This window comes from Eleutherodactylus coqui, chromosome 12, assembly GCF_035609145.1.
Source record: "Eleutherodactylus coqui strain aEleCoq1 chromosome 12, aEleCoq1.hap1, whole genome shotgun sequence".
Classification (NCBI taxonomy): Eukaryota; Metazoa; Chordata; class Amphibia; order Anura; family Eleutherodactylidae; genus Eleutherodactylus; species Eleutherodactylus coqui.
In genome coordinates this window covers 88,359,814-88,374,866 of record NC_089848.1, presented here as the reverse complement: position 1 = coordinate 88,374,866, position 15,053 = coordinate 88,359,814, and the positions used below count along the sequence as shown (strand labels likewise).

Here is a 15,053-nt window from a genome sequence, read left to right as displayed (position 1 = left end):
ACCTTACCATTTCTCAGTCATGTAACCCATCACTCCACTCTTCCCTATCACCTCACCATTTCCCTCTCCCCTGTACCCCATCATCTCACTGCTCTCTCCCCTGTACCCCATCATCTCACTACTTCCCACCTCACACTCCTCAGTCATGTACCCCATCACTTCCCTCTCCCATGTATCCTATTACCACTTTTCTCTCCCCTGTACCCCATCACCTCACAACTTCCCTCTCCCGTATCACCTCACCACTCTTCAGTCATGTACCCCCATCACTTTCCTCTGCCCTGTACCCCATCACCTCACCACTCCTCAGTCATGTACCCCCTCACTTCCCTCTCCCCTGTACCCCATCACTTCACCCCCTCCTTTACCCCATCATCTACCACTTCCCTCTCCCCGTACACCATCACCTACCACTTCCCTCTCCCCTGTACCCCATCACTTCCCCCCCGTACCTCATCACCTACCACTTCCCTCCCCCTGTACCCCATCACCTACCACTTCCCTCTCCCCTGTACCCCATCACATCACCACTTCCCTCTCCCCTGTACCCCAGCACCTCACCACTCCTCAGTCATGTACTCCATCACTTCCTCCCCCCTGTACCCCACCACTTCTCAGTCATGTACCGCATCAGTTCCCTCTCCCTTGTACCCCATCCCTTCCCTCCCCCCTGTACCCCATCCCTTCCCTCTCCCCTGTACCCCATCACTTCCCTCTCCACTGTATCACATCACTTCCCTCCCCCCTGTACCCTATCACATCCTTTCCCCCATCACTTCCCTCCACCCCCTGTAACCCATCACTTCCCTCCCTCCTGTAACCCATCACTTCCCTCTCCCCGTACCTATCACCTCCCTCTCCCTATACCCCATCACTTCCCTCCACCCCCTGTACCCCATCACTTCCCTCTCACCTGTACCCCATCACTTCCCTCTCCACTGTACCCCATCACTTCCCTCTCCCCTGTACCCCATCACTTCCCTCCACCCCCTGTACCCCATCACTTCCCTCCCCCCCTGTACCCCATCACTTCCCTCTCCCCTGTACCCCATCACTTCCCTCCCCCCTGTACCTCATCACCTCTCTCCCCCCTGTACCCCATCACTTCCCTCCCTCCTGTACCCCATCACTTCCCTCTCCCTGTACCCCATTATCTTCCTCCCCCCTGTACCCCATCCCCTCAGCCTGCTCCTGCAGCCCCCCATACCACATGGTGGTTGAGCTCCACACTGTTCACACTGTTCATTTTTATTCAAGACATGTGTGTAGCTGCAGCAGCCGTACAGTCACAACAAGCACTAGAATGGTAGACTCCACACCCCCTGCAGCTGGCGAGAATGGTTTCTCCCGAGCAGAAAGCCGTGCACAAGGGCAGCGCAATAACTGGCATTACTGACACTGATGGCACCGTGACTGGTCCTCCCGCATTGCCCAGCTGTGCCTGACACCCATGAGGGCGGCTGGAGAGATGGGGCAGCTGCGGCACTGAGTCATGAGGAGGAGGGAGCTGTGCCCACATCCCGCACCGAGCAGCCTGGTGCAGAGCCCGGCGCCACAGCAGCAGCAGCTCCGCAAGGTAAGGGGGCAATGCCACCCATCAGTCACAGCGGGCACTCACTGGGCACCTGCAGGAATTAGGGCTCTGCACCCCTTTTCCTTACAATAGGCTTTGTTCATATGTCAGGCTGCATGCAGTGTATGTATCATACATGTGGACTGCTGTGTGCATGGAGGTATGTGCAGACATCATGGATCTGTATGGGCTAATGCTGAAGACAGAGATATATACATAGCCAATGTATATACAGCATGTGCACACAGGTATACACAGATACAGTGCATGCCAACATATATGCACACATGGATAGATACATATATGCAGCATGATCTGTATGTATGACTGCTTCCATACTGTATAGCGGTGTGCAAACTGCATATATGTATACCTGTATATCCATGTGGGATTATGGAAGCATACATATAGTATATATAATATGTACATACAGAACACACAAATAGATACATTGTATCAATATTCAAATAGATCAATGTGAGATGCAACAAATACAAATGGCTATTATCTATCTATCTCATATCTATCTATCTGTCTATCTATCTATCTATCTATCTATCTATCTATCTATCTATCTATCTATCTATCTATCTATCTATCTATCTCCTATCTATCTATCTATCTATCTATCTATCATCTCTCTATCTCCATCCATCCAATTGTATGTGTATTTGTATTGTATTCCCTGTCATCACATATTTGGTATCCCCTCCGTACACATCCCCCCCCCCATGCTCTCTATATACCATGCGGTACTATTACTTGGAGTGAGCCATCTTCCATCATAGCACGGCATAGAGACAGACGTTAACCCTTTACTGGCAGCAGTAAGTCCTTCCTTCATCCTCATCATTGCCGTTACTTCTGTTGCTCCAGGTAGAGCGGGATTTGCGCTGCTCTGCCTGCGCTCAGTCCATGATTGGGACTGACAGGGATTAGGAATCTCGGCTCCATTGGATTTTAATATTAAACCTGGATTCCCCCCCCTGTTATCGAATTATTGATTGTGAGTTCTAGAATTCCATAGTGACTGAACACAGACAATAGGAGCCATTAAGTTACAGGAATGGCAAAATAAGTTTGCTTTTTTGTTAGCAAGACAGGACTACCCAGGAGGGCACATCAGAGGGTATATGCGATCCGTTCGTGTGCGTCACTCCATGGGCATCGCATATGCAGAGCTCTACTGAGGCTGTATTGTTAGGCTGGGCCATATTTAGCCTTTAAGGCAAATGCAGTCCTTCAGCTCAGTGCGACTTCATTAAAACCTTTACTCTTCAAAGAGACAGTAACTCGTAGTGACGCTTCCAGGCCCTTTCTAGCCGCCGCAGAAGAGCCGCTCAACGTAGTTTAAAGCGGTATCACACCCGCAAAAAAAAAAAGAGAAATACCCAGTAGGTACGGGAAATCATTAACCACATAGCAGAGCTGGCATAACTGAAGACTGAAGAATGGCAGTAATGTCACAAGTAGATTTTTCAAAATGGCTGTCTTAAAGGGAAGGCATAATGAAATTCCATTCGGAATCGGCCCATTGACGTCAGTAGTTTACCCTTTTAATTCATCATTATTAGTTCCCTCAATATTTATGAAAGGGTTCCCCATTTCATTATTAGGACTCCTCGCATGATAAGCTAGTCATTTGGGAAAAGCAAATCCTTTTATAATACATGCACTTAAAGGGGGTATAGAAAAACAGCGTTGCCCATTTAGGCTGCTTACACGCGGGCAAGATCCGCTGGCTTGCAAAATCACAGCCAACATTCCGAAGCGCTTACAGTACAAGTCGCGTGTATGGGATGTAAGAAATCGCCTTCACGTCGTGCGGATATTTTCCATGACAAATCTGCAGAATTTTTGTAAGACGCTGTGGATTATGATTCTGCAACATGTCTGCTTATGCTGCGGAATCACGCTGTGAAATTCAACCCTTGAAATACAAGGGTGAAATTCCGCAGCAGATCCGCAAATTAACATGTGGCCAAATCCACAGCATTTAGGTGCAAATTTGGCCACTGCAGATTTGGTGAGGGTTTCCGCTGCAGGGAATACCCCATGTGTGAAGGTGGCCTTAAAGTCTCCCCAACCTTTGCGGAGCTCCAAAACTTGCATCTACTAGTATGTTGCATTACACTAGCTCAAAGGACAGGACATCTCATCAGAACCCGATGGACCCCATTATATGACACTAGCGTCTGTCCGGCGCGGCTATGTCCACCGTGTTACAGGTCACATTGGTAAGCAGAGGCTGAAACACTGAACCCATTTTTTGAGTTGTACAAAAAGTGTAAGCACCCCTATGTAACCGAAAAGGGGTATGTCAATACAAAACTATGTACCTCTACCATAATAATGCTACCTGTATAGAGGAGACGTATATACTCGTAAAAAAGGAATTCCGCACCCCCCTCCCATCTGAACTCAGACTTATTGGAAGCCATTGAAGCCTTTTAAAAGCCATAGACCCTCTCCCCCTCCTTCTACGCCCATGTCAATAAAACTGGCATAGAGAGTAAATGAAATCATTCAGCAACATACGGGTCAACATAGAAGCTCAATAGGTCAGTCTGTGCGTAGTAGGAGCTAGTTTAAGTGTTCTGATGCAGCAGAGCTGACTGTGTTGGATCGAATGGGGCAGAGTTTGTCGGATACAGTAGAGCAGAACAGGTTAGATGGAAGAAAACGGAGCGAATATAAGTTGGAGGCTACGTTCACACGGGGCGAATTTGCCATGGATTTTCAATCCGCTTGCAAGAATCTTGGTATTTACAGTAGCAGCAAAGTAGGTGAGATTTGCAAACTCTTGTCCACATGCTGCGGAAAAAAATCTGCACAAAATCCGCGTGCGGTGCGGATTTTGGATGCAAAGCGCGACAATTACAGCAGTGGATTTGTGGTACGGGTTCCACCTCTTCAAACGAGGGGTTGAATTCTGCACCAAAATCCACATCAGAATCCACATCAAACGGTGCGGATTTTGCATTGCGCATTTGCTGCAATGCAACGGGCTTGGAAGATGCAGCTGGGCTGAGCTTGTAATTTGGTCCAATTATACATGATGTCATGATCATCTGTTTCTGAGTGAAGGAAGTGGCTGAGATCAATGCATGGGCACTTTGAGCTCTGTTATGTATTTTATGGTTGGGCCATAGAGATCTGCTACTGCTGGAGCAGCGAATGCCCTTCAGCCTCCTTTAACAAGGTAATATGTGATTTATCAAGTTCGTCACCGTTTCCCTTCACGGAAAACCACAAATATGCTATAATTACCCAAATAAGCAGAAGAACACTATATTTATCTTGATAAGCATCTCTCATAAAATTTCTTGTCTTTGTCGCAGCTTGCCTTGAAGATTTACATGAGGTTTGATGCGAAGAGAGTCATGTAATAGCAGTGATATTTCAGTCGTAACCCCACAAAACCCAGATGAGAGGAGAACTCTGAGGAACGCGTCTTAGTCATCATGCACATTGTGCCGCTCTGCTGAAATGAACATGATGAAGACAGAAGCCACAGGAGAGCGTTCGAACCTGAGGAGCGCCTCACCCCACAGGAATGCCTACAGGACGGAGTTTCAGGCTCTCAAAAGTACCTTCGATAAACCAAAATCCGATGGGGAAGACAAAGCAAAGAGTGAAAATGAGGTACCTCAGACACAGCAGACAAGGGGGCGCAGGTATGGGTCAAACGTCAATAGAATCAAAAACCTGTTCATGCAGATGGGTATGGAACCCAATGAAAATAATGGTGTTCCAACAAGGAAGCCCAAAGCGGCGGCATCTTCTCCTCCAAGGAGATCGAAGCCCAGAGAGCTTGTGGAAAAGAAAGAAGTAACAGACCTAAAACTCAAGACTACAGTTTCGGAAAGGATCAGTCGTTTCGACACTTTGGATGGACCTTCTTACTCTAAGTTTACAGAAACCAGAAAGTTGTTTGAACACAGTACACAAGACGCTAGTGGACGCTATATTTCCAGGAAGGAAAGACGTGGATCTGGTGAACTTCCAGACGAGGGGCGTGGAATTAAGTCAAATAGGGGGAGCAGTGATTCTTTGGATAGCTTGAGTTCCAGGGCAGAAGCTTTGTCGCCAACTGTCAGCCAACTCAGCGCTGTGTTTGAGAACAGCGATTCTCCAAGCCCAAATGCTCTGGAGAAAAATGAAAATAACGAAGGTTATTCGGTAACGGGACATTATCCACTCAACATCACACCTTCTTCAGTTACAGATTTTGAAGGTTTTGGGCAAAATAATGACTCAAATTCTTGGTCTCCAACAAATGAAAGTGACAAAGATACTTGTGTGGAGAACACACATCAAAGGAACGTGTCAACCTCACGAGAAGATGGTCATGTAAAAGAGGTCAAAAGAGAAAAGAGCGTTGGTTGTAGTACCTCCAGTGACAACATATTGGCCCAGAACAATCTCATGGATGGTGCCAACGATGCGAGGCACATAGTGAAAAAACCCGAGCACATAACACAACACAATAACCTGTCTGAAGATTCAGTGAATGCTTTTGATAGGACTATATCAGGGGAATCTCCAACAGCCGTGGAAAACAATGACGGCTGTTCGACCGGTCGCAACCACGGAGCTCCTACTTCGCTCGATGTTGGGACAAGTATGACTGGTGATCTGAATTGTCTGTCTACCCTTCAGTCCTATGAGCACTCTGATTACAACGTTTACAGAGTGCGTTCACGGTTTAACACGGACTGGGAGGAGACAGAACCTGGGGATGATGATGACAGCGATGAAAATAAGTCTTATGAACCTGACATGGAATATTATGAGGTACCGGGATTGGCAGAAGAAGACGAAGTTCCGGCTCAGAGGAAAATAAAATTTAGTAAATCACCTATCAAGGTAAGACTGGTTCTTTTTATATATTTGTTAATTTCTTGGCAATCACATTAATTTGTTACACTTCTCCTGGTTCTTATTATATCAATAACTACTTTATGGCTTTTAAAGGGTTGTACCAGATAGGGGAAAATCTGCTGTTTGGTGGGAGTCTTACTGCTGAAACCCTCATTAATCCCGTGTCCTCCATGTCTGTCACTGAGGGGTCGCTTCACCTCCCGCAGTGACAAGGGTAGACTGGCCAAGCATGTGCAGCCACCACTCCATTCATTTTAATGGGGCTGATCAAAATACCTGAGCGAATGCCCTCATTTGGGAGGACAGGAGACTCGGGACCCAGTTCTTGAGATTAGTAGGGGTCGAAATGGTGAGATCCCTACTGATCAGCAAGTTATCCGCTAACTTAACTAGAACTTGTGATCCTGGTACAACGCCTTTAAGGGGGTTAATTGTATTTTACAAAAAAAATTACCAACTTGTTTTTGGGTTGTGTCTAGTATGACCGCTCAGGCATGTATGGCAATACCAAGCACAGCCTACAGATAAGAGTGGCACTGTTTTGTGGAAAAAAGGAGAGATTCTAACTAATCTTAAAGGGTTATTCTGGTTAGGTGTTGTATTTTTAACTTTTCACCTATCGTTTGGATAAGTGAAAAAGTGAAAACTGATTGATAGCGGGTCTGACTGTTGGACCCCCACCAATCAACAGAACAGAGTTCCTGAAGTTCTTTAAATCAGTGAAGCGGTGATCAAAACTGCGCTTCTGGACCCCCGTTCTGGTGGGTATTTGAAAATCTTATGCTGCTTTCTCATTGCCATACCTATATTTGGAGAAGCTTTGTGATCGTGCCCCCAATCTGATATCCCTACAATATTAGGAAGTGTGGACTTTGGAAATAGTCGCTTATATGTGATAATCACTTACGACTTCAGAAGGTTCCGTGATCCTGGGATTATTCCGATTGCCAGATTGGAGTCAATAAGGAGTTTTTTTTTCCCCTTAAATGAGGAAAATTGGCTTTACCTCATAGTTTTTTTGCCTTCCTCTGGATCAACATTGGGGAGTAATAGGCTGAAGTGGATGGACATGTGTCTGTTTTTGGCCTAATATACTATGTTACTATACAAATCTACATGAGAACTCTTGCAGGAGCTGGGATTGCCACCATTAGTGGTTGCTACTTTTGGAAATCGCGAAAGAAATGTCAGATATATCTAAAATTAGCGGCAGGTTGCTCGATTGTTCTGCTTGATCTGATGATGGGACTGAAAGTCTGACCATTTCTGTGGGTAATCAGGAGCTCATCGTCACTCAAAGGAGATTTACGACACTTGACTCTTACAGTGATTTAAACTTTTTTTTTGTCCTTTTTCGAGAGCGGCCAGATGTCTCCTCACCAGTCAGTATCAGCGAGACATCTGTCCATCTTTAACCAGCTGTCCAATAGAAATTTTAGTGACTTTACAGGAAGGAAGAAAACCAAGGATATTTTTATTGTAGGTGTAAACGCTCATTAATTCTCCAGCCGATAATCCGGGATGCTTACTAAAGTCTTACTAAAGTCTTTAGAAATGAAAGTGGAAGATCCTTGACTCTCGAGTCCGGGGTTGGAAGCTCTGGTTGATTCTTCATGAGGTTTTGACTATAGGAAGGCTGTAGAGTTTATATCTTCGTATTTTAGTTGCTCTATATCATATTTTTTTGGACTAAAAGATGTATCCCAAGTTTAGACAACAGAGAACAGGAAAAAACGTTTCATACTAATTTAAACGTCCCTGGGGGTCTAACAAAGTGGAGGGGCTACCGTCATTAACTTTGGTGTTCTAGTATAGAAAAGAGGGTTAATAGGTAACCGTTGGCTCCTATTAAACCTAAGGTGCCCATTCAAACAATAGCGCAAGCACATGAGTTTACACTATGCACATTGTACATGCACACACAGAGCTCTGCAACATACCGTGTTTCCCCCCAAAATAAGACCCTGTCTTATATTAATTTTCCCCCAAAAGAGGTGCTATGTCTTATTTTCAGGAGAGGTCTTATTATACTTAGCAGGCTCAGTCCAGCTCCCTCATGCTGCTCTCCACAGCACTGACGCGCTTCTCGCAGTCCACAGCCGCTCATACAGTATCACTTCCTGGTTACGGAATTCATAAATCCCGCCTCCAGGAAGCGATGGCTGTGATTAATTTTTTCGACCGCTGCTCAGCCAATCAATGCAGCGCTGGATGAACTAATGTTATGGCAGAGATTGTTTCTTCCACTGCTGCTTAGCCAATCAATGCAGTGCTGGATAAACTAATCGCGGTGTAGAGACGGGATTTGTGAATTGGCTGAACCGCGACCAATCACAGCAATCGCATTGGTTCATCCAGCGCTGCATTGATTGGCTGAGCAGCAGTCGAAGAACTAATCACAGCCGTCGCTGCCTGGAGGTGGGATTTATGAATCCTGTAACCAGGAAGTGATGTTGTACAAGCGGCCAAGGACTGCAGGAACCATGCCGAACCTCTAGAGAGCGGCGGGAGGGAGGTAAGTAATGTTAAAGGGGTTGTCCCGCGCCGAAACGGTTTTTTTTTTTTTTTAAACCCCCCCCCCGTTCGGCGCGAGACAACCCCGATGCAGGGGTTAAAAAAACAACCCCCACAGCGCTTACCTGAATCCCGGCGGTCCGGCGTCTTCATACTCACCTGCTGAAGATGGCCGCCGGGATCCTCTGTCTCCATGGACCGCAGGGCTTCTGTGCGGTCCATTGCCGATTCCAGCCTCCTGATTGGCTGGAATCGGCACGTGACGGGGCGGAGCTACACGGAGCTACACGGAGCCCCATAGAGAAGAGGAGAAGACCCGGACTGCGCAAGCGCGGCTAATTTGGCCATCGGAGGGCGAAAATTAGTCGGCACCATGGAGACGAGGACGCCAGCAACGGAGCAGGTAAGTATAAAACTTTTTATAACTTCTGTATGGCTCATAATTAATGCACAATGTACATTACAAAGTGCATTAATATGGCCATACAGAAGTGTATAGACCCACTTGCTGCCTCGGGACAACCCCTTTAAGTAATGTATTCTTTTTTAAATGTAGTGTAACTAGGGCTTATTTTCAGGATAGGGCTTATATACAAAGCTCTAATACTTGCATACACACACAGCTTATACAACTATACCACATGCGCTTACACACACACAGCTCATGCATCTCTGCTACATACATACACATCTGCAGTTGGCATGTTAAACATTAATTTTATTAACACTAAACCTCCACATAGGAATGTCGTCATTCATTACCCCTTCTACAGCTTCCTGATCACATGATTATAACATCATCTACGGTCCTGCTGCCTACTGCAAGACCTATGATTTTTGCTATTGTTTGCCCATGTGTTTGCAGAGCAGTACCTGCACCCCGGAGGAGATATGTGAGTAATCTGCTGGAGGAGAAGATCAGGCAGGGAGAAAGAGGACTGTGCAGTTACAGTATGTACGGCTGCAGAGTTCTGATGATCGATCAGACCACTTCCGGATCATTAAGGCTGTGGTGAGGGGTCTCTGGATTTACCAGACCCCCCTGACTCTGGATGATAAGGCCTAGGTGCTTGTTGTTTTAAGTCACAAGCATATTTGTGTGCGTTTTTGCGTGCACAATATTCAGAGAATAGAACCCATTGATTTTAATAGGTTCGTTTACAGCCTTTTTTTTGGGGGGGGGGGGGGGGTGCATTTGGGTGCATTAACAAAACACAGTATGCTCTACATTTGTGCACCACATGTCCCCATAAAAGTCTATGGTAGGTGTCAAATGCTCACACAATATGCAAGGAGACGCACAATACGCTGCACAATTCCGCTGGAAAAAGAACACATCTGGAACTAATTAGGCTAAATAGCGCAAAAAAACCCTGGCCTGCGGGTGCAATAAGTGTCGTGAGATGCGCCGATATGCTTGCAAAAAAGTCTACGTCACGGTGCCCTGAGTCGCAAGAAATTGCATATACGCCGTGTGAAGAAGCCCTAAGGCTGGGTTTACACAGGGTGGATTTCCCTGCAGCAAATCCGCCTGCAGACGCTAATCCCCGGATTAGCCAGCCATGTGGTTGAGATTTGTCAAAAATCTCGTCCACACGGGACGGACAATCCGTTGCGGCAAAGCTGGTGCTGCGGCGTGGATTCCCAGGATGCAGCATGTCAATTCTCCTTTTTTTTACGTTGCGGCCTCGCTCCTCCCTATGGGAGAGCCGGCCGCAACAGAAAAGCATGTGGCGAAGCCGCTCCAAGACCTGCGGCTAAGTGCAGCGGGTTTGGAAGCTGCGCTTATCCCGCGGAAATCTCATGGTTTTTCGCTGCGGCAAAACCGTGAGATTTCCGCGGTGAAACAGTCCTGTGAAAACCCAGCATTCTAGTCAGAAGAATGCAATAAACATTTCTTAGTGGTTGTTTTATATGTTTCTTCTATATCTTCAAGGATCACTTAAAGTAGGAATTTACAATCTTAAATATGAAATTGAAGACGGAATAGATAGTTGAAGGCTCATCCGCGGTATCGCACTTCCATGTGAGTCATTCTGCAATGTTGCTTCTCCTGTCGCAGCTCTCATGTCGGCTCATTTTCTGAGAAAGTCAATATACACAAAAGAACTTCGCGTTTTCACCTTGCTTGGTACCCACTTGATACTTGGTGGAATAACCGTCAGTCGCATGAGAATCTAGCTGACCGTTATCGTAAATAGGCACTGCACTGCGAACAGCCTTGCTCTTCTGTGATAAGAACTATAAGAAGTGCAAATGACTGTGTTTACCTAAAATAACGTTTTTGTGCTGAAAAATCTGTCTGAAGTGATGGCCACTAAGGGTCTCCTGTCTGTAAATTTGCTGTCCACTGCTTGTTTTCATGTGAAGCTAGCTTTAGTATGTGGAGGTGTTTTTGCTTGCTGCTTTTCTCGTGCTGCCCATAGAAGTCTCTGGCCAGCATGAAAAAAGAAAAGAGAGACTCGCACAGCAACTGCTGCAGATAAAAGTAAGTGATTTATTGTCTAACAGCTACTGAAATCATATCTGCACTGCTCAGTACTGCTGTATAATGTCCTCTGTGATGATGCTTATGTGGGTGTGCTACCGAGAGATGGAGAATAAGGGATCATTCTCTTCTATGTTTGTAGTGTATGGACGGCATCATAACTGCTGTAACAGGATTAAGGTTAGGGCCTGCAGAGGGTTGCTGGCCGTGGTCAGAGCGGGATTCCGCTATGGGCTCCTGCCGGCTTTAATCATGTTGGTACTGATAGAGTGGACCATACATGTCCAGCAGGTGGGGATCCTACCCCTGGGAACCCCAAGACTTGCAGTAACCTCTTAGTGAACTGGCTTAGACTGCTCTGCTTACTTCTGGAGACCATCAGCCATTCTCACTGGCTCAAGTTTGGACCCTGTCTGTTGGTAAAACACCCCTTTAAATATAGAAATTTGTAAAATTTCCTCGGGCCACCAGTCCACTAATTATACTCCTCACTTGTTATGAAACAGTGGATGGATACAGGTATACTTGCTGTTTCCTAATGGCTGGAGAGCCACAGATTGCAGATCACTTCCTTAGGAACATTAGGGTCCTTCGAGGGTTAAACCAGTGTGCAGTATGAGCTCCCAGCACACTAAACGAATGCCCTGTAAGGTGATAGTATACTCTCTACACCCTAACTGATCACTGATCGCTAGCCACAGTGTGAGGATTGGGTGCGGGATGGCATCTTACTGTCAGCACCAGCCTGCGATGTCCTCACGCTGATGCATGCTCACTGTCATTTCTTCCCTGGATGCTGACAGCGACAAATCTCCTGCTGTGTATGGACTTAGTGGTTGGTTGGGAGGTGAGACAGCCCAGCCAGCCAATCGCCATTAGTCTATGTAAATTTATTGTGACTCCTCCTCTCAGAGGCTGCCGGTTATTCTCCTGCTTCACATTAGTCTGGCTCCTTGTTTGGTCATACTGAATGATGATCTTGGCTCGGCGGCGGCACCTGGTGTTGTCCTGCTTCTCTGTTAAGATAAGTTTGGCTGTTTTACTTATAAACTGGAGTGTTGTTACGTCTTGTTCCCTGCACTAATGCTTATGCATTATTGTGTCATCTGATGCTTGTCACTGTTACCGGTTACCATCTAGGGAAAGCAAGGGTCAGCCTAGGTTCTTGACGTGGGACCGGCCTCCTCAAGGCAAACAGACCGTAATCTGCTAATGTGAAGAGACCCTACCTATAAGCGGAGTGATCGCCCTGATGAGGCCGGTCCCACGTCAGGAACCTAGGTTGACCCTGGCTTTCCCTAGATGGTAACAGAACAGTGCCAAGCATTAGATGACACGAAAGCTTTTCAGGGACGTAACAATCACATATTTTAACCCTTTGCAATCCAGTTTTGGATTCAGGGTTTACTAGGGGGCTCCTTCTTTTTACCATTGTACAATAGCGCCATCTGCTGGCTAGAGCCAGTACTGCGGTATGGGACATCCTGGAGAGGCCCCTCGTCAACAGAGCGGCCAGTAATATACAGTAAGAATACCCTGCCGGATGTCTTTCGACATTGGAGCTGTACAGCCTTCAATCAGAATGTCTTTAGACGTCAGACAGTGGATTGGAAAGGGTTAAAGCTTATGGCTATTGCAAACTACTATAGCATTACAATTCTGCCTAACTTTAGTAGACATAGGAAGGGTTCATATATTGGGGAATGTTGTACCCCTACTGCAGCGAAAAACTACAGCAAAAATATATACGTATATTTGTAGCATTTTCTGTCTTATAGGTACTTCTTAGTCTAGAAAACCCATTTTCATCGAATTCTAAGTTAATAGAGGGGGGTCCTCTGTTCAGGATTTCTTTGCCAGAGTGGAGAGCGGTTGGAAAGAGCGTCTCTCTCTCGGAGGACCTGACCTGTCCTCTATTACATAGACCATCCATTGATTCGAATGGGCACTGTGTAATGCTTCATTTGCCCTGTGATGGCGCTGCACGGAAGTTGAACACTTACAGCTAGGTTTTCCCACACATCGTTGCCAATCGTTGGAGGTCCAGCATGGGAAGAATTTGTGATCTGCTTATTGTCAAAAGCTCTTTCTAACTACTTCTAAGTAGGGATTGTCCAAAGTGGACAAGAAGCAATACCGATAAATCTGTTTAGCCTAACTTCTATGGAAATCCTCATCACAGTCCCAGGCTGTAAGCATCGGTAAACCCAGGATTATAATACAGAAGAAAGAACAGTGTTGACAATGAAGAAAGCAATTTTATCCGACTATTTACTTGCCTTAAGGCCTGTTACACAATTTCCACCATAAACTAAATAGTTGTCTGTATGTTAAAGTGCAGTTTGCAGGTTACGCTTGTCTCAGGCTCCCATACACATAGCCGGAGGTTCCAATGTATTGTCTCTAACAATTAATGTCCCGAGAAATCTTTTTTTATTCCAGTACAGTCTATGTAGAACATTTATTTCCCGTTGTCTCTTTTATAATGTTTGTGCAATTTTTAATATTATTCTGTAATCGTCACATTTGGTTGCAGCAATAAGTTTATTCTTTTAAAATAGTCCAAACAGCAAGATTTTCACGGACCAAAATGCATAAAGAAAGAAGCATTTTCCATACGATGGCTCTAAGTAGGATTGGAGAAGGGCTTAGCTGCCCGTGAGCTTGGGCATCACATATCAAAGAGGGGTCAACTGTAGAGAGAACATTCAATAGCCTGTATACCAAAGATAATAAGAACACGCCATCCTCTTGTTCTTCCTGCTGATAAGCCGCTACCAGAGCTGTGTGACAGCTTGGACCCCCTTGCCGATGGAAAACGCATGAACACTAGGCCAAACCGAGCAACCGAATGGGCGTTTGGTCGACAGCAATTGAAGGCAATCTGGAATTATCTGTAGATTGAAGACCAAGGATGAACACTGTAAAAGGTAGACTGGTAGACCAAGGATGAACACTATAGAAGGTAGACTGGTAGACCAAGGATGAACACTGTAGAAGGTAGACTGGTAGACCAAGGATGAACACTGTAGAAGGTAGACTGGTAGACCAAGGATGAACACTGTAGAAGGTAGACTTACCAAGACTTTATAGACCTCAATGGAAACCATCCGAAAATATAGGCACCAAGAACACATTTCTTAATGTGTTGGCTGCCTAGCTCCTCGGATTTGTCCAGCCGGGAACTATTAGTTGCTTGTCCTGAATCTTTTGCAGTCCTTGGTGGACATCATTTAGTGCATCCTTCTTTTATAGCTGGATCACATCTGATATTGGGCACACCATATTCCTTCTCGTTGTTGTACCCGTTGCCCAATGGGCATCAATGACTTACAGTGGGGTTGGTCCATTTCTGTCGTTTTGATATAACGGGACTGCCGATGGTGTTTCTGATGGCTGTTGGAGTAGAGCTGTGCACTCTGCCTTTGTTCGGAGCTATGCTACGTCCTTGACTCAGTACCCTACAAATTCATGAGCACATTGACCTGCAACAATGGTTTTGATACTTCTGGGTGGCAATATCACTAGGTTCTTCAACTTAAAGAGGTTTTCCAGGAGGGCCGATAATCTAGGACGCATAGAAAAGAAGAACAG

At 45.9% G+C, this 15,053-nt stretch overlaps 1 protein-coding gene across 1 annotated transcript in view; it reads left to right on the top strand.

The window, feature by feature from the left end:
* Window positions 1-1,355: 1,355 nt before the first annotated feature.
* The window catches only part of PPP1R9A (protein phosphatase 1 regulatory subunit 9A), a 208,760-nt gene continuing 195,062 nt past the window's right edge, over window positions 1,356-15,053 (top strand). The window contains exons 1-2 of the mRNA XM_066584810.1: window positions 1,356-1,576; window positions 4,915-6,442. Coding sequence (XP_066440907.1) covers window positions 5,063-6,442 — 1,380 coding nt within the window. The 5' untranslated portion in view covers window positions 1,356-1,576; window positions 4,915-5,062. The remainder of the gene's footprint in view (window positions 1,577-4,914; window positions 6,443-15,053) is intronic.